The 24243-nt window shown below is 38.9% G+C and overlaps 2 protein-coding genes across 3 annotated transcripts in view; one reads left to right on the forward strand and one right to left on the reverse strand.

Moving 5' to 3' along the window:
• Positions 1–24243, forward strand: part of mtor (mechanistic target of rapamycin kinase) — a 272554-nt gene that overhangs the window by 72364 nt on the left and 175947 nt on the right. For both annotated transcript variants that reach the window (XM_051903439.1, XM_051903440.1), the window contains 4 exons: positions 1757–1903; positions 4167–4309; positions 4768–4930; positions 6309–6454. In XM_051903439.1, the coding sequence (XP_051759399.1) occupies positions 1757–1903; positions 4167–4309; positions 4768–4930; positions 6309–6454 (599 nt within the window). The remainder of the gene's footprint in view (positions 1–1756; positions 1904–4166; positions 4310–4767; positions 4931–6308; positions 6455–24243) is intronic.
• angptl7 (angiopoietin-like 7) lies at positions 20107–23313 on the reverse strand. Its single transcript, XM_051903504.1, has 5 exons — positions 22758–23313; positions 21417–21517; positions 21138–21332; positions 20768–20963; positions 20107–20688 (listed from the first exon to the last, which is right to left on the reverse strand). Exons 1-5 carry the CDS (start codon positions 23116–23118, stop codon positions 20519–20521), a joined length of 1023 nt encoding a protein of 340 aa, XP_051759464.1. The 5' UTR covers positions 23119–23313; the 3' UTR covers positions 20107–20518.

Consider the following 24243-nt stretch of genomic DNA (forward strand, 5'->3'; position numbering starts at 1 on the left):
GAACCAGTTTGGTTATTGCCTCTGGCCGGTGCAAAATTGCCGTAACGCATTGTGACGAATATACTTGTTAACCTGATCTAGCTTTCGAGACTCCCCGGTACTGCCGCACGAGCGCAAGGTCTTGCTTCCCTGCCGCAGGCGTACCTGCGTCTGCTCTGTTCAGTGAGTGGCTGAGAGTAGCAGCGCATTCAGTTGAGGATGTCAGAGAACAAATAAAATAGATACTATTGCTTCTAACCTGAGTGATCATTTTACGTGTACGTATAACCAAAATCACAGCAAATGTCTTTATATTATGTGTATGGTGATTTTGTCAGACGTCTCGATTATAAATCAGGATTTATCGCTGGTTTAACATGTCAGGGCTCGACACTAACGCTTGTCAACTAGTCCCGGATAAGTGTATTTTTTTTGAAGGGGCAAGTGAAAGAGAATTTTACTTGCCCGGCCGGGCAAGGACCTGATTAAAACGTCAATACCAAAAAAAAACAAAAAACAAAAAACGTGAGAATGACTGATTTTATTACATTTAGTTTAAGTGACGATAGGCTGTATAATGTAGTGACGATAACAAGGTTGGCTGTTGAGACTCGCGCACCATCTTGAGGAGAAATGGAAACATGAGCGAAGCACACACAAAAATAAGTTTTTAAGTTGATACAGGTAAGCACAATCACACAACCAAGAATGCTGCTTTCCTAAATAGGCTACCATCACGATTAAAAACGTGACACTGATTTCATACAACTGTTCAGTTAACAAATAGTTAATATTAAGACACTTACATTTTAGAAGGAACATTGACTGTTTTATTCTATTTTAGCAGCAAAAATAGTTTCAAACGAAGATCACAGCAGAACCATAGCGCAACACTCAGCCTTGTTTTCGTTACTGAATGATTCAGCGTTTTGAAATCGGTTGAGTCAAAGATTAAATGACCCATTCATAAACAACTGCCTCATTCTTGAATGAATCAGCCATTGGAATGAATCGTTTAAATGAAAGACTCACTTATTAAGATGGTTAATTGACGCCACCTACTGGTGGTTTTGCCCCCAACATTTCTTACAATACCATAACATTATTTAATGCAGTTGTAATTTTTTTTATTGTAAATTTGTAAATTATTTAATTTTATTGGTAATAGCTCTTAGTGTCTTGTTCAAATTAAATTTATTGATCGAATTTAAGAATTTAAAATGAAAGATGAATCATACATTTTACATGAATCGTACAAGAATCGTACAAGTGAATGAAAAGGCTTAGTGTCGAGCCCTGTATGAAGTCTTAATGGGCCGCGTTTCAGTCTCTATTTCATATTGTCTGACAACAAAAACAGAAAAATATATAGATGAAACAATTATATTAGGAATTTGGCTGTATTAAAATATATTATGTGAAAGGGTAGCACCAGAGAAGCAAACAAATGTAAAGGGCTGACACTTGGCAGAATGCGAATGCAACAATGACATGATGAATATTCTAATTGCCTTATGACATTATATATTTATATATTTATATATATATATATATATATATATATATAGCATTAAAAATTGGCGTTAAAAAGCATTAAATTAGATTCGATGAAGCCTGTAGAAACCCTGATACAGTAGACCTTTTGTAAAAAAAAAAAAATAACAAACATCTGTCTGTGGAAAGTTTTAGGCATTTAGGTTTTTTCAAGCTGAGCACAAATGTAGATTTGTGTGTGTGTATTGAGTTGGCTTTGCTAACCTGTGTGTCTCTTTCTCAGGGCTATACTTTAGCGGAAGAGGAAGAGGATCCTTTAATATTTCAGCATAGACAATTACGTGGTAATCAAAGTGACACTCTGGTTAGTGGCCCGGTTGAATCAGGACCAATGAAGAAACTGCACGTCAGCACAACTGCTCTGCAGAAGGTATGTAGAATGACGTGTAGCCTTCAAAACTTCACACTCACATATTGGAGCGTTTTTGGTTAACATTTGCATTGTGCCAATAATAATAATAGATTAGTATTACAGGAACATTCACATAAGTATGTAGATACTGAAACAGACCAGTCTATTAATGTCAGACATCCCGATCCCAATAAAATCAGCTTTGGAAATCTCTAGTGTTGGAAATCTGAATCATATTTTGTATGATTTGAACCATAGGTGCATCTGTCTTCAACACCACACTTGATCATCCTTTTCAGACAGAGATTGTTCATGTGTCTTTCGGGGTGCACTGTTGAAGGGATTGTCTGTTCTCTGTGATTCATGAACACGTCATAATCATTTACATGTGTTGTCTTTCCACTGTCTTCTCCACCATCACCTTCATTATTTAGTTTTCTGTTACCTAAATATTGAACATTCACCCATGGTTGGACTCGAGTGTCTTGGCTTTTGACTTCATTTTTTGATATAAAACACACAAAGGTGTCTGAGTGTAAATTTTCTTGATATAAACATTTATATATATTAAATAATAAAATGTTTTGACAAAAAATAGTTCAGTTAAATTACACTACCATTCTAAAGTTTTAGATCGGTAAGATTTTTCTCTTCTGCTCACCAAGGCTGCAATTATTTGATCCAAAATACAGCAAAAAGCAGTAGTATTGTGAAATATTTTTACAATTTAAAATATCCTTTTAAAATACTTTGCTGTCAATTTTGATCAATTATTCTTTCTGAATAAAAGTACTTATTTCTTTATTTCCAGAGAAAAAATAATTGTTATTGACCCCAAACGGTAGTGTATAATGTTACATTTCAGATAAAATTGTTATTTTGAACTTTCTATTCATCAAAGAATTCTGAGAAAGGAAAAAAAAAAACAGTACATAACTGTGTTTTAACATTGATAATAATAATAAATATTTCTTGTGCAGCAAATCAGCATATTATGATTTCTGAAGGATCATGTGACACTGAAGACTGGAGTAATGATGCTGAAAATTCAGCTTTGCCAACACAGGAATAAATAGCATTTTAAAACATTCAAATAGAAAACAGTTTTTTACATTTTAAATTTTAAAAATATTTCACAATATTACTGATTTTCTGTATTTTGGATCAAATAAATGCAGCCTTGGTGAGCAGAAGAGACTTCTAAAACTCTTGAACGGTAGTGTGTGTGTATATGTGTGTGTGTGTGTGTGTGTGTATATATATATATATATATATATATATCACACACACACTATACTTTGAGGGGCCGTACAAGTCATAATTCATTCTGGCACTCTCACACACTTACATTCTCCTTTCACATGCATGTGTATATTTTGGTTTGGTTTGTTTATTTACCCAGCATAAATTTGATTTTATTCCTTTTATTCCTTTTTTTTTTTTTTTTTTTTTTACTATGATATAGCTTATTTAGTACTTACAGATTAAATAGTCTAAACCAGTGGATCCCAACCTTTTTAGCCTCAGATTAAATAATCTAAACCAGTGAATCCCAACCTTTTTAGCCTCAAGTACCTGCACAACCATCTCAATAAGGCTCAAGTACCCTTTCATGAACACTAAAACAAAGTAAATGCAGTGTTTATATTTGAATGCAGTTTTCACAATTACCAAATTTGCCAGTGAACCAGTTTTATCGATTGCAATTCAGACTGGAAGATAATGGGAACATTTCATTAAGAAACACAATATAATTGTAAATGGACATTCCAGTACTTGTATGTGTGTGTGTGTGTGTATATACATGTATGTATTTATGTATGTATGTATATATATGTATGTATGTATATATATATATATATATATATATATATATATATATATATATATGTATATATATATATATATATATATATATATATATATATATGTGTGTGTGTGTGTATATATGTATATTTTATATATATATAATGTGTTTGTATATGTATATGTGTATGTCTGTGTATGACTGTGTGTGTGTGTGTGTGTTCTGTGTATTTTAAATCTTAATTGTGTACTATTACCTTAACAACATGCTAACATCAAACTATTTAACACACTTTGTGAGTACCACTATTTATGTGGTGAAGTTGTTGTCTATATAGAGCATTTCAAATCGGTCACATGTGCAGTTCCAGAAGGCAACTCCCTATGTAGTACGCTTTGATGCAGCTAACTAGAACAGAGGTCACATGGTTCCTTTGTCTGTTTATTCTGTTTATCCTATTTCTGCTATGTGCAGGCTTGGGGTGCAGCCAGAAAGGTGTCCAAAGATGACTGGCTGGAGTGGTTGAGACGTCTCAGTGTGGTCTTGTTAAAAGAATCATCTTCACCTGCCCTGCGCTCCTGCTGGTCTCTGGCGCAAACATATATACCACTCGCTAGGTAAACCTTACCTCCTCTCTCTCTGTTTTTCTGTTAAAGTGCCATTTGAGAAACTCATCATTTTTGTAGAATTTGTCTGTGATTGCCAACATTTTCTGTAGCCTTAATTTTGGGAGTATTATCTCTTTCGGCAGGAACAGGAATGGGCTATCTGGCTAACATGTGAAAAGACACAACACTTAGAGATTGACACAACATGTGAAATGAAACAACACTTTTTAATGAAACGTACAGGGGCAGTTAAATCTGTAATCATACCTGCAGTGATAGGCTGACAACATGACAGCAGAGTGCCATCTCATTCAAATAGTAGCACAATCATCTTTGCTAAATGTTGTTTGGACAATACCACAGGAAAACCCTACATAGATTTTATGGTCAGAAATAATGTGTACCAAATATTGTATGGACATAACTGCACAGTTATCAAAGCCTCTGTGTATGTTGTCTCTCTGTAGGGATCTTTTTAATGCTGCATTCTTATCGTGCTGGTCAGAGCTCAGTGAAGACCAGCAGGATGAACTGATACGCAGTATTGAGCTTGCTCTGACTTCTCAGGATATTGCTGAAGTCACACAGACACTGCTCAATCTTGCAGAATTCATGGAGCACAGCGATAAGGTCAGTCTATAAGTCTATAGTCTCTAGACATTTGACAGCAGGCATAATGTCAGATCCGCATTGTATGTTTGATCTAATAACTAACCCTGCAAGCCAGGAGAGTAAAGGCTTTTAAAAACATCTGAAAATAAGGCATAAATACAGCATTTAAAGGGTTAGTTCACCCATAAATGAAAATAATGTTATTTATTACTCACCCTCATGTCGTTCTTCATGTCGTTCTATCTTCGGAACACAAATTAAGATATTTTTGATGAAATCCGATGGCTCAGTGAGGTCTCTATTGCCAGCAAGTTAATTTACACTTTCAGTGCCCAGAAAGGTACTAAAAACATATTTAAAACAGTTCATGTGAGTACAGTGGTTCTACTCGTGATGGGTGATTTCAAAACACTGCTTTGAATCTTTTGCTTCGAATCAGCAGTTAGGAGCACAAAAATGTCACGTGATTTCAGCAGTTTGGCAGTTTGACACGCGATTCGTACCACTGATTCAAAACAAAAGATTCGAAGCAGTGTTTTGAAATTGACAATCACTAGATATTGTTGAAAAGTCGTTATTTAGTTTTTTTGGCGCGCAAAAAGTATTCTCGTCGCTTTATAATATTAAGGTAGAACCACTGTACTCACATGAACTGTTTTAAATATGTTGTTGGTACCCTTCTGGGCACTGAAAGTGTAAATTAACTTGCTGGCAATAGAGGCCTCACTGAGCCATCGGATTTCATCAAAAATATCTTAATTTGTGTTCCGAAGATGAACGAAGGTCTTACGGGTGTAGAACGACATGAGGGTGAATAATAAATGACATAAATTTTTGGGTGAACTAACTCTTTAAGTTTGGACACTTCTGTCCTGAAAAGAACATGCATTCTCTCTTCATTCATTCATTCATTCATTCATTTATTCATTCATTCCAAAAAAAAAAAAGAAATTTGAAACTAAACGCAAGATGTACTGAATTTTTTTTTTTTCCAGTTCTGTGTCTGTATCCCCTATCCAGAGAGGTCATTCATGTTAATAAAAGTACATTTCTTTTTTACAGCACGATTAAGCCTGAAAGGAGTGCTCTTCTCCTGCGCACTTGGACAATTAAATTTCTTTCCATATTTAGAATGATCTCATTGTGTTGAAGTCCGAATGAATGGTGCATTTGTTCAGTTTTATTCCAGCACAACAAATACAGCTCACACCCTTCAGTGGTGACATAGCAAATGGGCAATAAAGTTTGAGAGCTGTGAAATGAAGAGTTTACTCATTGAGGGTCTGTTATATAACAATTTTCTGGGCCAGCTGGTCTGTTCTGGCCTGTTTAATATGCTACTCCATTCAGTTCTTCTCTTCTATATCTAAAATCTTTCTTTTCTGTATTTTGTTAGGGCCCACTTCCTTTGAGAGATGACAATGGGATTGTTCTGCTGGGGGAGAGAGCTGCTAAATGTCGGGCTTATGCAAAGGCCCTGCACTACAAGGAACTTGAGTTTCAAAAAGGCCCTTCACCGCTCATTTTAGAATCTCTAATCAGGTAGGAAACAAATACTCTTGAAGTCTCAGGATAGTCTAGATGCCTTGATGGCTTCATTTCAGTTAGTTTGATTAAAAAAACAAAACAATTTGCTAATGTTGCTATTGCTTTATTGACTGCTCTGTTACTCAACAGATTTTACGTTTTTATGATGACAGGTAATTATTGTTTATTAGCAAGCTAGACTGAAGGTGGTTAAACTCACTCACAAATCAGCAAGTCAACTAACTATTAGCATAACTGTTCATTCGAATTAAAAAAAATGCTATTTTTGCATGATAAACACATTATTTGATATACTCTTGACTCACTATCTATATGATGCGTATTCTGCCAACTGATATCATGTCAGGGGCAGGAGCGTGCACTTTTGGTGGTGTTCCACCTGTAAGTTGGTGCCAAATTTGAATTTTGTGTTTACAAAGAGTAACTGAAAATTTCTGCAAAATTCACCTTTAACAGGGTTCGTACAGAGTTTTTAAAATTTGGAAAACTATATCATATGCTATAAATATAAAAACAAGAACTCATTACCGGGGCAATTTTAAACTTCTGACATATAAGTGAACAAATCAAATGTGTTACCAGTATAGCAGTCTCTCATACTTTATTGCTTAATTAGAACTTTATCTTAATTTTCAGTTTATTTTGAGCTCATCCTAGTGTCATAGCAATGTCTGTTTAATAACACAGATCATTGTAATGTTACAGTGTGAAATAAACATATGGGTGGAAACAGAGTCATAGATCTGTTTTCTAGCCTTGCTCCTTCCTTTTTTTCCATCTTTTTTTATTTTATTTTTTTATATATCTGGCCTTTTCCTCCCATGGAGCTACTTTTAATTTCAGAGGACTCACAGTGCTCACAGATAATTTCAATGCATCCCAGCTGCTTCCTACCTCTCATTGATTCCTCTTAAGCACACTTCCCTCTCTAATGATGGTGGATTTCTTTTTGATGATCAGTGGTCAGAGAGATTTCTTTAGTCTGATTGCACCCAGTGTCTTAGTTCACCTTTCTTGCTAATTTCAGAGCGATGCCTTTCTTTTGCTTGATTAATCTTTTTGAGAAGCTATGATCTACATTAGCCTGATTGCAGCAAAACACAAACAGTATGTTAAATTATTACTGAAAACATCTGCTGATTTGGTTAGAAGAGGTACTGTAACTGATTAGTCAGTCAGATGGCTTTGTCCTTTGTAAGTACTTTCCATGTTGCTTCCTACATTATTATCCAAATCTGAACTTTACAGTGCATCCGGAAAGTATTCACAGCGCTTCACTTTTTCCACAATTTGTTATGTTACAGCCTTATTCCAAAAGGGATTAAATTCATTATTTTCCTCAAAATTCTTCAAACAATACCCCATAATGACAATGTGAAAGACGTTTGTTTGAAATCTTGGCAAATTTATTAAAAAAAAAAAATCACATGTACATAAGTATTCACAGCCTTTGCTCAGTATTTTGTTGAAGCACCTATGGCACCAATTACAGCCTCAAGTCTTTTTGAGTATGATGCTACAAGCTTGGCACACCTATTTTTTGGGCAGTTTCTCCCATTCTTCTTTGCAGGACCTCTCAAGCTCCATCAGGTTGGAGCAGGTCAGCACAGCCATTTTCAGATTTCTTCAGAGATGTTCAATCGGGTTCAAGTCTGGGCTCTGCTGGGCCACTCAAGGACATTGTTGTCCCATAGCCACTCCTTTGTTATCTTAGCTGTGTGCTTAGGGTCATTGTCCTGTTGGAAGATGAACCTTTGACTCAGTCTGAGGTCCAGAGCTCTCTGGAGCAGGTTTTCATCAAGGATGTCTCTGTACATTGCTGCATTCATCTTTCCCTCGATCCTAACTAGTCTCCCAGTTCCTGCTGCTGAAAAACATTTCCACAGCATGATGCTGCCTTCACCATGCTTCACTGTAGTGATGGTATTGGCCAGGTGATGAGCGGTGCCTGGTTTCCTCTAGACATGATGCTTGCTATTCAGGCCAAAGAGTTCAATCTTTGTTTCATCAGACCAGAGAATTTTGTTTCTCATGGTCTGTCCTCTAGGCAGGCTGTCATGTGCCTTTTACTGAGGAGTGGCTTCCGTCTGGCCACTCTACCATACAGGCCTGATTGGTGGAGTGCTGCAGAGATGGTTGTTCTTCTGGAAGGTTCTCCTCTCTCCACAGAGAAACGCTGGAGCTCTGTCAGAGTGACCATCGGGTTCTTGGTCACCTCCCTAACTAAGACCTTCTCTCCTGATCACTCAGTTTGGCCGGGCAGCCCGCTCTAGGAAGAGTCCTGGTGGTTGCAAACTTCTTCCATTTACAGATGATGGAGGCCACTGTTCTGACATGCACTGTTAACTTTGGGACCTGATATAGACAGGTGTGTGCCTTTCCAAATCATGTCCAGTCAACTGAATTTACCACAGGTGGACTCCATTCAAGTTGTTCTCAAGGATGATCAGTGGAAACAGGATGTGCCAGAGCTCAATTTTGAGTGCCATGGCAAAGGCTGTGAATACTTATGTACATGTGATTTTTTTTTTTTTTTTTTTTTTTTTTTTTTTTTTTAAATTTGCAAAGATTTCAAACAAACTTCTTTCACTTTGTCATTATGGGTTATTGTTTGTAGAATTTTGAGGAAAATAATTAATTTAATCCCTTTTGGAATAAGGCTGTAACATAACAAAATGTGGAAAAAATGAAGTGCTGTGAATACTTTCCGAATTTTTATTATACTGTACATCATCTAACTTAGAATGATGTCATCTTCATGAGACTAACCTTATGCTCTCATGCCCCAATTTGTCCTCATAAGTAAGCTCCTCTGCCACATGTACAATTAATTTCCCAAATTGGCAAACATTTTTTCTTTAGGTCCTCTGTATGTTTGAAGAATGACTATGTCAGACAGTACCTAGGAGCTCATACCATAAGTAGCATGGTGCTATTACAAAAATTGGACTTTATGAGCTGCCAAAGCCAGAACGAAAGACCTCTACTGCGCAAGCGGGTGCATTGTGATCATGCGCAGGCAGCCCTGCTTGATGAACGTTTGAAAAGTGTGGAGCTATTTAACTAGCTCAGTGCCAGGGAAGTGCAAATTCAATGTTGCTTGGCTCAGTATTAAGCTACAGTAGGTACCACCAGGTGTAACGCCGCAGTGTTAAATGCAACCCGGTGACACGTGACACTTGTCGCAAAATCACCACCAGGTGGTGCAAAGGAATGATTTGCAACGTTGCGTAAGGCTGCTGTGACATTTGTACTTTTAAATGAAGATAAAAGGACGAAATAAATTACTGGTGATAATAATAATAATAATAATATTAGTAATAATAACATAACATTTAATCTTGGCGTGCTTAATGTTCCAGCTATTTGACTACTGTTACAGTGAAATATTACAGTGACAGCAGACAAAACGTTTGAAACTGCATTTAATAATTCACTGATATATTTCAACAAGTCAGGCATGCACATTGAAACATTTATTCCCATACAACACAGAGCTCTGCGCATAACATGCAGAAAAATAAAAGTGCCTATGAATTAAGAAATTGTTGATCATATTTGTTTATTAAACTGTTACTTTGTAAATGAATTAAGAACGTACTCGGTTACGAACGTAACCTCGGTTCCCTGAGATACGGAACGAGTACTGCGTATGGGGAAAAGCTCCTTTTTCCTCGATGCTGAAGCCTTTTTCAATAGCGCAGTGTAACTGCACGGCCATCGGTTCAAACTGGAAAACTTTTTGAACTAGTGACGGCGTGGCGTAGCTGCGCGAGCCTATGGCGATGCAGCGCGCCAAAGCCCGCCAAAATGGGCGGGGCATCTGGCTATATAAGCGGGCATTTCGCCATAGGATTTCAGGTCATTCGACTGAAGCGACGACACTGAAGCCGCAGCCTTGTGGCATGGCATAGAACGCAGTACTCGTTCCGTATCTCAGGGAACCGAGGTTACGTTTGTAACCGAGTACGTTCTTAATACGTTCTTAGTCCCCTTTCGATTCTTCACTCGTACTGTGTATGGGGAACGAATTCAACCGCGCCGTGCCACGGGAGGGAACGACTGGACTTATTCTTGGACACCGTAGGGGTCCAGGGGACAAGTGAGAAGTCTGGAGCCGTCGAACCCTTATGTTACATTGGTAAGAGGGAGCTAGCTCCCTGGGAGTGGCATGATGACGGAGCTCGACAGAGGCCGTCGTATCATACCGAGAGGACCCGAGCATGCAAGGTTGGAACGTCCAGGTTATAAAATCTGACAAAAGTGGACGGCGAGGACCAGCCGGCCGCCTCACAGATGTCTTTGATAGAGACACCAATAGACCAGGCCCACGAGGAGGCCATACCTCTAGTGAAGTGTGCTCTTACTCTGATGGGGCAATAAAGGCCCATAGAACCTCTCACGAAACGCACAATGAGGCTGTTTCAGCCCACTGAATGGCCAGCAATTGGAGTGTGGAATGCTGCAATGGCTGCTACGTACACCTTGAGCGTGGAAGGGGTGAGGCCCTTGTCGAGACGCTCCTGGAGGAATGACAATATCGGGGATACGTCACACTCAACAGGGTCTTCGTTTCATGCAGAGCACCAGTCAACAAAGACCGACCACTTCTGGGCGTAGAGGCATCTCGTAGATGGGGCTCTCGCCTGAGAAATGGTATTTAGCATGTCCCTGGGGAGGTTTAAAGGCTCCCATCGAGGGACCATAGGTGCAGAGCCCAGAGTTCTGGCTGAGGATGCCAGATTGTCCTGTTCGCCTGAGAGAGGAGGTCCCATCTCAGGGGGATCGGCCATGGGGCTTTCATGGAAAGCCTGAATAGCTCCGAGGACCAAACTTGGCTCCTCCAGAGTGAGGCCACCAGGAGGACTCTGTGCTTGTCTTCCCTGACTCGTCTGATGACCTGGGCGATCAGAGCGATCGGGGGAAAAGCGTAAAGAAGGAGGCTGGGCCAGTTGTGGGCCAGCGCATCTGCGTCCTTCGAAAAATAGGTTGGGCAATGAGAGTTGTCTTCTGTCTGCTCCCAGATTCGTTCTGCCTGGTATGTGCGTCGCTTTGGGCGACCACAGCCTGGGTAATGCCCATTCCAAGAGGTGCCTTGCCAGTGCGCAGAGGTGGCTGGACGAAAGGCCGCCTTGGTGATTTATGTAGGACACCACCGTCATGCTGTCTGATTGGACTAAGACATGGCGCCCCTTCAGGATCGCCTGGAAGGAGTGAAGGGCTCGATCCACTGCCAGCATCTCGAGGCAGTTGATGTGGAGATGGCTCTCCTCGTGTGACCACGAGCCAAAGGCTGGTCTGCCCTCACACAGAGCGCCCCAACCCAAGTTGGACGCATCTGTCGAGAGCACCGTCCTTCTGGAAACCGCCTCCAGGGGTACTCCACGACTGAACCAAACAGGGTTCGTCCAAGGTTTCAGGGCTGCCAAACAGGCCTGATTGACCTTGGCGTGAAAGCGGCCATGCCGCCAAGCGTGAGGTGGGACCCGGTGTTTTAGCCAGTATTGCAGAGGTCGCATCCGCAGAAGGCCGAGCTGCAAAACTGGGGAGGCGGAAGCCATCAGCCCTAGCATCCTCTGGAAAAACTTCAGAGGGAAACAGGCTTTGTTTAACTCCCTCGAGTCGGAGGTATTGCCGGCGATACCACCTCTGTTTTTTTATTATCAGTGTGAAAGAGACTCAAAATACTCCGTCACTGTTGCACATACAATTAAGAGTTATACACCATTTTAATCTGTGAAATATCTTCTTTTATTTGTGTACAAAATAAAATGTAATGTCCTTTTTGTAAAATAAAGAAAACTAACATGATGCGTGATCTGTCGTCTCCCTCTGAACGAAGTCCAATCTGATAGTTCTCAGAAAATGAACTGTAACTTAGTGAATACTAATCACAAAAAAATTAGACTCATGTCTAAAGAAACATTGAAATGTCAGGTTTTAAATCGTGTATGTCAAATCGAAAACAAAAATTCTCTGTTTATGTAATCTGTATGAAAAGAGACACATGTCAGACGCCTGTGATTCAGCTCATTATCCGCTAATGCAGCCACGCCCACGGAGCTAGCGCTATTCAGACGCAAATTCTTAGGGCAATACATGTATACATCGTCTCAATCGTGTATTTATTGTCTTGAAAAATGTTTATTTGTATGTTAAAGCCATGGTTAGCGATCTCTGGAAGCCTCTGTTAGTTCCTGGAATGCCACATGATATGCCTGTTCTTCTTTAGGAGGCATTTGTGGACTAAAGGTGTACAGAGCTCCCTCCGGCTGCAAGTATGAATTGAAAACGCAGTATCAAGCGCTCATAGTGATGACAATAAATATTGAATAAATATTACTCCTGTATAGAAAATTGACATAAACATATGAGAATCCATCAATATTTCTCCAAATGTGCATGCTTTTAAGCATATTAAGAAATTACGGTTAATATTTAAGAGTAAAACAGAGGTCAAAATGTGAAGCTTGAGTCTTAGATCTTTTTAATGATGTATAGTTTGTCAAATGCACATTAACATTTAGGCTATATATTATAACAAATATAGTAGCCTATATGAAATGCCATAGAGGTAGGAATGTTCAGACGCTTTGCATCACAGAAATACATTATATTTTAAAGTATATTAAAATAGAAAACCATTATTTGGTTTGAGACTTAAGACTTCTTTTAAAAACATTAGTAATGCGTCCAATCTTTTGACTGGTAATGTAATTTAACATAGGCCTATACAAAATTTTCTTCACATGATGTGCAATAATACGTGCATGCATGAGCTCAGAAAAATCATGTTTTTTTGTCAAGAGTGGACATTAATCCTGTTATCAGCATGATCACAGAGGGTTTTTTCACAGCCTACCTGACTGAAAGGGCTCATTAATATGCAGGTCATTAGAGGTCATTATGCGAATCTTTTGTCTTCTCAGGTGTGAATCACAGCATTGTTCATGAAGATTCACGCCTCCACGCATACTGTGTTTCTTGACTAAAAGTGTCTTACAAAATGTAAATCAATATATTGTTTTATATGAACGAGTAGGCAGGATAATTTTTACATCATTTTGAAGCAAAAACTCTAGTCTACAACCTCCAATACCCAGAAATCTTGTAAACACAGATTTAATTTTTTTTTTTTTTTTTTGGCCTTATTTCAGTGACTTAAGTTTTTTGTTTTTTCAATAACCACGCATAAACGTTATTCCTTCAAAAAAACAAACATGTACATACGTGTTCCTCACATAATATTGTAGCCTAGTTTGTGCTGAATACAATGTAATGACACTTTTGTCATTAATATGTTTATGAACAACTGAAAAAGCACAAATGTCAGGGCATGTCAAAACTTCTCAGGGTCCCAAAAATCCTCAGACCCCAGAGGGTTAAGATGGGTCTGAGACCGCCATCTTTCTTGGGGACAAGGAAATAAGGCTGTAGAACCCCGAATCGCTTTCTGAGGAGGGAACTATTTCTATGGCTCCCTTCCCTAGCAGAATCATCACCTCGGCGCGGAGGACATGAGCGTCATCCGGTTCTACCAAAGTGTGAATCACCCCGCGGAAACGTGGGGGTCTTCGGGCGAACTGCAGAGAGTAGCCGTGATTTATTATCCCCAATACCCACTTTGACACCCCGGGGATGTCCTGCCAGGCCTCGGCCCTCGTGACAAGGGGTTGAATAACGTCAGATGACAGACCGCTGTTCAGGGGCCTGAACACTGACGAGTGTGGAAGAGGAGAATCGCTCTCTTTTTGAGAATGTAAAATATTTATTGTGTTCGCCATAACAACGGCGTTTTGCATGGGCGCAACAGCAGTGGGCCCAGGGCGCAGTACAAACACTTGGTCCCCAGCACCCGGAACTGAACGGGGTGGCGGGGGAATTAGGCGAGATAGCTTTTGGGGTGGTCCGGTCGTGGCGGGACTTTGCCCCTTCCTCTTTCTTCCCGTGGGATCAGGAAGACTTTGGAGGCGTCGGGTCCAGCACAATCCTTGGCCGGGGGCCCTGGCGTCTCGGGAAGGTAGAGCGCTTAGCGGTGCGAGCTCGCTGGCGCTGCTCCTTAGGGGGCACTGCCTGAGAGGTAGAAGGGGCAGCTCACTTCAACCGAGGGACGCTGCTCAGGGCGGGAGAACAGGATGGGGGACGGCTCCCAAATCCGGGCGCTGAACCCCACTACCCCGCTGTCTCTTCCTAGCCAGCTCGCGGGAGGAAGAAGACGGGAGGGCGTGAGGGGCGGGACCGCTTTCATTGATGAAAGCTATCCGCGAGCGCAGAGAGGTGAGACTCATGCTCTCACAGTGAGAGCATGAAGTCCCGGTGAGCGCTGCCTCAGCGTGGGACTTGCCCAGGCAAAAGACACACTCACCGTGCCCGTCATTGTCATGCAGAGGGGCTCTGCATGTGCCACAGCTGTGGCGCGGCATTTGCAACAACGCCGCCGCCATGAAAACGGCGTTTGTGGGGCTCTTTTAGAGCAGCGAGAAGCGCTGGAAAAGCTCTTATAGCAAGCGGTCGTTAAACAGTGGAAATATGCTATTTTAGAAGCGCCGGATGGCGGCAGGAGACTCGCTGAGAAGGCGGCCGGAAGCGGGAAGCGGGCGGCTCGAGGGCAGCAGTCTACGAGGGCGCCGGCACTGCAGGCGTTCGGCGATCTCAGCTGGTCCGCTGCGGTGCCTCTTCAACGGCGAGAGAGCTTGTTCCAGCAGGCGAAGGCGTTCAGCAAGGAGATCCAGCGAAGAGAAGTCGTCGCTGATAGAGAGAGATCTGAAATCCTATGGCGAAATCCCTCGCGCAGCTATGCCGTGCCGTCATTGGTTCAAAAAGTTTTCCAGTTTGAACCAATGGCCGTGCAGTTACACTGCGCTATTGAAAAAGGCTTCCGCATCGAGGAAAAAGGAGCTTTTCCCCATACACAGTACGAGTGAAGTATTGAAAGGGAACCTGTTGATCACTTTTTATTAAAATGTTTCTTTATAGCCTACCATTTAAAATGTGAGAACATTGTTAAGCTAATAATTCGTTCTTATGATTTGAAAAATGAAGAAACGAAAAAATAGGCTAAAAGGTAGGCACAATTCAGCTACAGTGGAATTAAAACGCTGGGACGAAATAACCCAATAAAACGTCCTCATGTTTCGAATGATTAATAAAACATGCAAGTTTATTTTTCCCCCGCATGTCAATGTGGGGCTCCATAAATTGGCCTAAACATTTTCAACACGGGCCTACATAAAGTCCTGGGACAGTTAAACTTAATTATTGCAGGTTTGAATAGAGATAACAGTTTTTGTATTCCCTGTGTCTGGGATGTGAAATTAAGACAATGCAGCCTCAGTAAAGACGTTAATAACATGAACCTGCTTTGATCCATAGTTCAGAATGAATTCAAAAAGACGTAGTTATTACAGTGAAAATTTCAGTTGTTTTATTATAAATAATTATTTTATGTTGTGTTAGGTTTTCCCCATTAAAAACATAAACTGTGTGTTATTAGCAAAAAATCTGCTGTTTTCCACAAAATGCAGTGCGATCCCTGATCAAGATTTGAACATGGCCCTCTTGCACTTTAATAAACACACAAAATACACAAGACCATCATATCTCACAGTCAGTGCCAGAAATTTCCTCAGCAAATTATGTGCAATGAGCTGATTATTTTTACTATTGCGAAGTGAGATGAAAGAAGAACACTCCTCTTTCGCGTGTGCGGACACTGGTTACTGCTGGAAAAGAGAACTTTTGTTCTCTTGGGCATTTCGCAGAAAGTCAGTTTGTAGTTGAGTGGTATGAGCATTGGACAGCAATATCACCAATGACACGGGTTCAAATAACGAAAAAAACACGGGCTACTGAGATGTGTCCTGCAGTTCTGAAACATATTTATTTGCTACACCATAATTTTTTGCTTACATTTATAGGCTAAAAAATTACCATGAATTTCCATTTTACTCCAAGCAACAAATATTATCCAACAGACTGAATTTACATTTGTATAACCAACAATAGTTGTTAAAAAAAATATTTTTTATTTAAGAGGATCACAGGATCCCTTTGAAATTTAGGCTAAATATTGGGTTGAAAATGTTGTTCATGGCGAGTGTGTAAAGTGTCTGCAGCCTAGGGTGACAAAGAGCATGATTGGGTAAATCTGATGAAGCAAATTGAAATTGATAATGAAATATTTAACAATTAATAAACTTTTATGACAAAAATACTATGACATGTTAATGATTTAGGGTAATTCCTTCATCTTAAAATATTAGGCTAATAGAATAGTGATTTAAGTCTAAATTGTTCTTTTGTGACTTCTCTTGTTTTTAGTCAGCCTCAGATGCTCAGATATGGGGGTTGGGATAGGACAGTTTAGTAGCTTCACGGAAGGTGTGAATCGCGCGTCAGCCAGGCAGACAAAGAAACTTGCTGAAAGAGATCCAGCGCGTTGGCGAGAGATTAAAGTAATGTCAAAAAGGGAAACAGGAAGAGTCTCATTTATTCGAAACAACAAATTATAAAAAATTTATTTCTATATAAAATAATACAAATGTTTGGAATCAACATTTTATTCAAATTTTTTTTCAACTCAAAAAGCATGTGTAAGTTAAAAATAGGCAGTTAATTATATCTGGTTAAAAAAAAAAAATACTAGAGGGCAGCATATAACTTTTTAAACAGGGTTGAGAACTTGTTGAGAACACTGTTGTTGACAACACTTGTTTGTTGAGAACACTGTTTTAGGTATAATTACATTTAGTGGGTATTCTATTTGGATGCATATATTTAGACATTATCAAAGACTAATTTCTGTCACAGGCACAGCATAGGTTTTATTTTTTTATTTAAAATGTTGTTAAATCTTCTGAGTCAACTTACTGATAAAACAGCATTTTATCTCACTCTGCCTAGAACCAGTTCATTTGTTGGGGACTGACAGTATAGTTTTATATAATTAGTTTAATGATAATAAGTTTAATAAAAATATAAAAAGACCTTAAGATAAATACTGGACTTCCAAACTTAAAATATTTTGAAAGATAACTTTGCACTCATTTTAAAGTGACCTATGACATCCTATGACATGAAATTTATCTAAATTTAAATGATCTCATGGATGTGGCTGTTGTGGTTCACAGTCATATTGGCACCAGGTGGCTGCAGTAAATGTGGCATATTCAAACAACTTTGATATAGTTCTTTTTCATTTACCCTCTATAAATGCGTATTTCCCAACGTGCATTGTTTTTAATAATTTAGTCAACAAAAATGTTTCAAGTCTTTTTAAAGCTGTAATAGCCTAAACATATTCAGTCTAAACATATTCAACCAACACTGATTTAGTTTGAAATTTGTTGTTTTTCTTTCGTTGCTTTATCATTTATCCACTGGTTATCATTATCAGTCATCTCAGTTTCATGAATGATTCACAAAACAAAACCCTTGACCAATCTGCTGTTTCTTAAGCATCAAGAACGGTAAAACACAGACTGTCACCCGACATCGGTGAAGAGCAAATATTTACAATGTTGTTATCATTAAGTATCTTAAAGTAATTAAACATAAACACAGCCTAATACTAATAAAAATGACAGAAAAATAATAACAAAGATCACTTTCGGATCAATAAATGTGCATTTCAAACGAAATATGCTGATATGAAAGGCTATCTTGAGCCAGGTCTGGAACTCGGATCTCTTAAAGCACAGTTGCAGCAAGTGTTGTAACGTTGTCCACTAGCCTATTTTCACTGCTGTTAAAACTCGCATACAAAGCCTACTCATTCATGTAGCCTATTAGGGAAAGCTATGCTATCACTCTTAATACCCAAAGATGTATTATTTGTAGCCTATATAATTCACATTTGTATTTTTAATTTCATTACAGGAAGAAAATAACATAATACATAGGCCTATTAAGAAATATTTTAAAAAGAAATACAGGTAATAGTACTGCATTAAAGCGCAGTCCATGAAAAAGTAAACACAATTTTGACATTTACTGTACTGTTTGAATTCCTTCTAAACAACAAATGCTTACACGAATGCTTACATTTACCACATGTGGTTATGTGAATGTGATTTTTAAAAATCTTATTGACATTTTTTTTTTTTTAATTCCACATGGCGCAGTTGACTGCTACTTGCGAAAATGAGCTGTGATACGTACACTGCATAACATTTGAAAATCTATGGTTATAGCACCACTTAGCAGTCAAGAGCAGAAATGAATTTCCCGCTGCAAACTGCGACGGGACCCGCGGCGACAAAAAAACGTTCTGGTTGAGTACCATCTACATAAAAATTGGTTAATCAAAGTTCTAACCAATAATGCCTAATAGAGTAGTGTTTATAAGTGCAGCGCTGCTGTTATTTGGAATGTCATTTCTGTGTATGCCAGTGTTTGTTGATGTTTTTACTTAATTTAGTCCACCTTTGTCAAAATAATGCATCTCTGAATTGGTAATAAGGCGTTTTCTCATGGAATTTCAAATACACTTTGAAGACTGAGCCAGTCCTCAGTCCTGGTGCTGATTGAGTTCTGTGTCTTGGGTCCTTGGTATTGTTTGGACTTGTTTGTGTTTTGTCAGTATAATATTCTTTTGTGTGGTAAAGAACAAAGACGCTGAGCAATGCTGAGAACATTAGAGGAAAAAGTCTAATTTGTTTTCTGTGACTTGTGATCTGTCTTGTTTTTTTTTTTGTTTTTTTGTTTTTTGCTTGTCAAATGAAAACAACGTGATTATAGTAGAATAAGTCACAACGTTGTCTTTTGAAAATTACTTCTGTGTTGTATTGCCTAATAAATATATCTGCAAGATTAATAAATACCTCATAAGGGTCTGTAATGACATGATGGTAATCAAATAGTTAATTGTTCCTTTTTAACTTTTGTGCCATTAAATTATTTTTATACAAGTGTCAGTGCCCTTTTGCTTATTGCTCTGGTACATTTTATTTTTTCTGTGCATGATGATGATCAAATTTGCTTTGCATTTAAGTGTTAAATGGTGCTCTCTGTTGGGCAAAATGTGTACATTTACAAGCACATAGTTTCTGCTTGGCTGCTTCTCAAAGGGGCTCTTGAGTGGCAAACTCCTTAGATGTAAAACTTTAAAGAAATATCTTTAAAAAAAAAACAAAACAAAACAAAAAAAAAACTAGATTATATGCAGAGTTTAGATCAATATTTTTATTAAGAACTCAATTAATGTAGTCAATTAAAAAAGTTAAGCCAAGGTTACGTGCCAGGTCTTATATGACATGAAGAACGGCTTTGAGAAATGAAGTGTGTCAACCAGTTGGGCACAGGGAGTTCTTCAATGCACTGAAAGGTCATGTAAGGCCATACAGTTCCTGGAAGTGTAACCTTAGCTGGACCTCACAAAATGCCCAGAGATTCTGCACCAGTTGAAATGATCATGTGTAATGTGCTCATGTTGACCCAGGTTTTGTGTATTTTTGCAAGGAATTAATAGATTTATGTTTTAGTTTAATATCTGTGGTTGTTTCTTGATGGATTTTTCAGTCTCACTGTTGTTTCGTAATGTTTTGTGTATTTCATTTTTTTTTTCTTTCATGTTTGTCACACACTCATTTTGACTGTTTTAGTTCATTTTGCACCAAAGCAGACACATAATTTAGGTAAAGCAAAAATTATTTTTTTTAAAAATACAATTTATTAATCATCCAATATTTTACTTTTTACAGAGTTCATTTTACTGTACCAGTGAACTTACCGTAATGTCTCTGAACTGTCAAATTGTTTGTAATTTTACAAAATTGAACATATTGTGTGAATGGCTTACATCAGCTTGTTGCTTAGTCTTGCTGTACTCAATAATCATGTGCATAAAATCATCTAGAAAAGGCTAAAGAAAATAAAATATTTAAGAGATAAATACCTTGTATAAAATGCAATTTACAATCAAACATCGTTTATCACATATATCTTAAAACACTTTTACAAATGCATTCCCCCTGAAATGTTTGCCCAGTTTAAGCTGTAGAATATGTTGATCCAAGGTTTAGTGGTGAGCAGGAACATAAATTTGGTTTTGGCAAGTCTTTAAGGTACAAAGCTCTGGGGTCGAATCTTCATTTCTACCCGTTTCAGTGAGTAGTTTGGTCCATGCCATCCATACCAAGAGATGCCATCTGGATTCTTGGTATGTGACCCATAGCGGTGAAACACACCATTAAGATTGGAGTCAGTGCAGCAGTTGTACCAGTATCCACCTGTGAAATAAAGCTTTTAAGGTTAAGTTATGAAGTTCATTAGCACAGCAGAAACATGTCTGGTGGTGTTTCTTTTTACCTTGGCGAAGTTCTGCGCAGTTGTCCACACACTTGTCATTGTCTTTGTTCTTAGTGCTGAAGTTGGTGTTATTGTGGTAACGCAGAGAGTCGCCAGCGTTCCCGCTGTAGCTGCCGATTAAAAGCTTGTAGCTGTTCATCTCATTGCTCAGTGTGAAGAAGCCATATTCAGCGTAGCGTATCTCACCCTCCCAGTCCTAGCAGAATATAAAAAATAAAAAAAAATGTGCAGAATGTGTCATATAATGTGTCATGCTTTAAGCATTATTCATGGATTAATATTCCTAAATGAGGATCACCTTTAATGATGATGAAGTGTTACTTTGTGTTATTCCACATTAATTCTAATGTTGTGCTTGGTGCATACTTGCCTCCATCTCTATTCTCAGCACTGTGGGCTGTCTGGTCAGACGGAAGATGTGTTCGTTGCCGAGCCAGAAGTCACCACGGATTGTACCAAAACCATTCTTGTACTGCTTCCAGTCACGGTTGAAGCTTGTCAGACCAATCTTGCGTCTCTGAATGACAGTCCAGCCACCGCCATTGTTTTCCATGTCACAATATACCTGAAGAAACAATCTGGGGATTAATGACAAATCTTCTTTTAAACTGAAGTTGCTGCTTGTATGAAGACTAAGATTCAGACTTACATTTAGTTCAGGTGTTCCAAGGAATTCATCTTTTGGTAATTTATACTCTCCAGAAATTTTATAGTTTTTGTTGTATAGGGATGCGCAATCATAGATTGCATCTAAGGGAGAGAAAAATCCTTGGTTTAGGGTCTCACAAACCAGGTGCTTTTGAAAAACAAATTATTTAAACCTAATGGGATCCATCAGGATCCACCTTCAAACCAAATGAAGAAACTTAGATTAGTGTGCACTCCTGCTGACTTTTGGCTATGTGTGTCTGTGAAACTAGCACATTCCTAACAAAGCTTCACTGTGTGCACGGTTGCTACTAGGAAAAGGAAACAGTGTGACAAATAACTAATTGGGTATTAAACTACAGCTTTGCAACATGCTTCATTTAACATCTCTTTCTGGTTTGAAAGATTAATAGTCTAATTGCTTTGAGGGAAAAATGCTCCTTCGTTCTTGTGGGCTCAGAGTAAGAAGCACATATTACCTGCTGTGACTTGGCTACTGTTGTAAAGCCAGACATTCCTGCACAAGGTAACCTGTATTATTATCTACTAATTACCTCCAACTGCTCTCCAGACATTTCAGAGCTCCTTGGGTACAACTATGTTAAAGTTTCTCCAAATGAAAAAATGTGTGTCTAAAGAATTCCATGTAAACGCATTAGAGCATTCTGTCCAAATGAAACTTCAGAAACCTTTGTTTTTATTTTCCTCTCTTATTTTCTTGTCTCACATTACAGTAAACTGCACTTTTCTATAATCTTGATGCTTACTGGATGGTGTACTGTGATAATTGAGCTGTTATCCTTCATTCCAAAGTAGAGGTCTGTTTCCAAAGTAGAATTTGAAAATGCAGTTTCACAGGAAAGACTGCGAATTCATTCAGAGAATGATTTCAGAAATTACCCTCCGTTCCCCAACAGTGTGGAGATCAAAGAGTTGGAGAGTTGTGAATGGCTGCCAATGTAATTTAAATTAAATGCTGGTCTAAATGAAGAGAATAGTACAACAACAGTCTTCTGCTAATACTTTCTTGATTTTGCTAGGAAAGATGGTTTATTTTTATGATGAATAATGCCTGGGAAACGAACATACAGGGTACTATACTTATAACTAGAATAATTATCCAAACCCTATTTACGTCAGTCTTTCTTTAACATAGCTAAACTCTCATTCTAACTAGGTGGGCTACATTATCCCATGACTTTAGTGGACAATCACTGACGCTCTGAGGTATGTCAACAGCCAGCATATGTGACCTGTGACCCTGCGGAGAGTAGAATAACACATGGTGTGCGCTTGAAAAAAGCTTTCAAGCAAATGTTGAGTTATCTGTGTCAAGACTCACCTGAAGTGCTCTGCTGTGGGGCAGACTGGGCTGCCTGCAGCTGCATGATTTCAATCTGATTGTAGATTTCTGAATACTTGCTCTCTGCCTCTGTGACACGGGCCTCTTGCTGCTGGTTAAGCTTTTCCAGCTTGATCATTTGCCGCATGGTCTTCATGAGATCAGACTCCTGCTTCTTGTTAATTTCTTCCAACATGCTGGTCAAATTCGCCACCTGGACCTTCAAGGAGCGCACCTCATCACAGCATTGTGCTGGTTTGGCCTGTTTGGGTGTTGCCAAGTTCTTCTTGACGCCACTCTGAGCCATTGTGTGACCAAGGACTAGAAGTAAAAGAGCCAATGCTGTAGCCATCATCTTCATGCTTTTCGTTATTCTTATGTGCTGAGAAAGTTTGAGTAATCTTGCTTTGAGGAAGATGCTGATCGATCTTGGCTGTGTTGCTCTGTCGAATGTTTGTCAGATGACAGTGGCACAAGAAAAATGTAAGAACTCTTTAGAATGAAGTGTAGAAAATTTTCCGGGCAGGTCTCTATTCTCTGCTGTTCAGAATCAGATGTCTGCTCACACCGAGGGCCTTAAATATTTTTTTCACGTGTGCTGTGCCCTCCCCTTTTGGTCAGGCCCACAGTCATTGACCCCCCCACCACCTACCACCACTCGGCCCTCCTCACCCTCTCCCCCTTGCAAAAAATTTTCCTCCGCCTTTTGTCTGGTCCCACACGTCAAAACATGTGCAATGCACCTCACAATGCTTCCATTTTGCACAACCGGAATTTGTTTATAAACAGAAGATTGCATGAAGGCTCTTTGTTCAGTGAAGGTCATTCACTGTCTTATATTCTGATCTTTTCTTCAGAAAAGTAGTTTTCTGTGTGACATCCTCTCATCAAAGAGGAAGACTCAAGAGAGGAAGCTGTGCTTCTTTCCATTTTTTTAATTTCTCAGAACCAGCTTGTAATAATTGGAGGAAGTGCTAGATAACTATGTGAGATGCTATTAGATTTGACTAGATTTAAAAGAGTGGTTCTTAAACTTTTTTTCAGGTGGTATACAACAAAAATTTGGACTCCCCAAATGACAACCATTGTACAGCCAAGTTGATTTTATTTGTATAGGGCTTTTCACACATTGTTTCAAAAGAACATTACAGACAATCATGATGTTAATGTTTGTTATATCTTAAAGGGATATTCACCCAAAAATGAGCTTTCTGTCCCTACATAGACAGCTATGCAACTGACACTTTGACACATCAAAAAGTTCATAAATACATTGTAAAACTAATCCATATTGAGAGGTTTAGTCCAGATTTTCTGAAGAGACACGATTGATTTATATGATGAACAGATTGAGTTTAGAGTTTTATTCACATATAAACATTCATCAACTCACACATCAGTTGTGGTAAACAGAAGCTCAAGCATGTTTGCTTGACGTGTGAGAACCAATGAGGTTCACTCTTGTGTTACGCAGCACGTTTGCGCT

This window comes from Ctenopharyngodon idella, chromosome 8 (assembly GCF_019924925.1).
Source record: "Ctenopharyngodon idella isolate HZGC_01 chromosome 8, HZGC01, whole genome shotgun sequence".
Taxonomy (NCBI): Eukaryota; Metazoa; Chordata; class Actinopteri; order Cypriniformes; family Xenocyprididae; genus Ctenopharyngodon; species Ctenopharyngodon idella.

Bases quoted from the DNA above. Each gene is read 5' to 3' on its own strand.
- angptl7 (XM_051903504.1), bottom strand. From the start codon at position 23,118: ATGAAGATGATGGCTACAGCATTGGCTCTTTTACTTCTAGTCCTTGGT. The intron at 21,518-22,757 runs GTGAGTCTTGAC...TCTCTCCCTTAG, and splicing joins CCCACAGCAGAGCACTTCAG to ATGCAATCTATGATTGCGCA. The intron at 21,333-21,416 runs GTAAGTCTGAAT...TTGTTTCTTCAG, and splicing joins TTGGAACACCTGAACTAAAT to GTATATTGTGACATGGAAAA.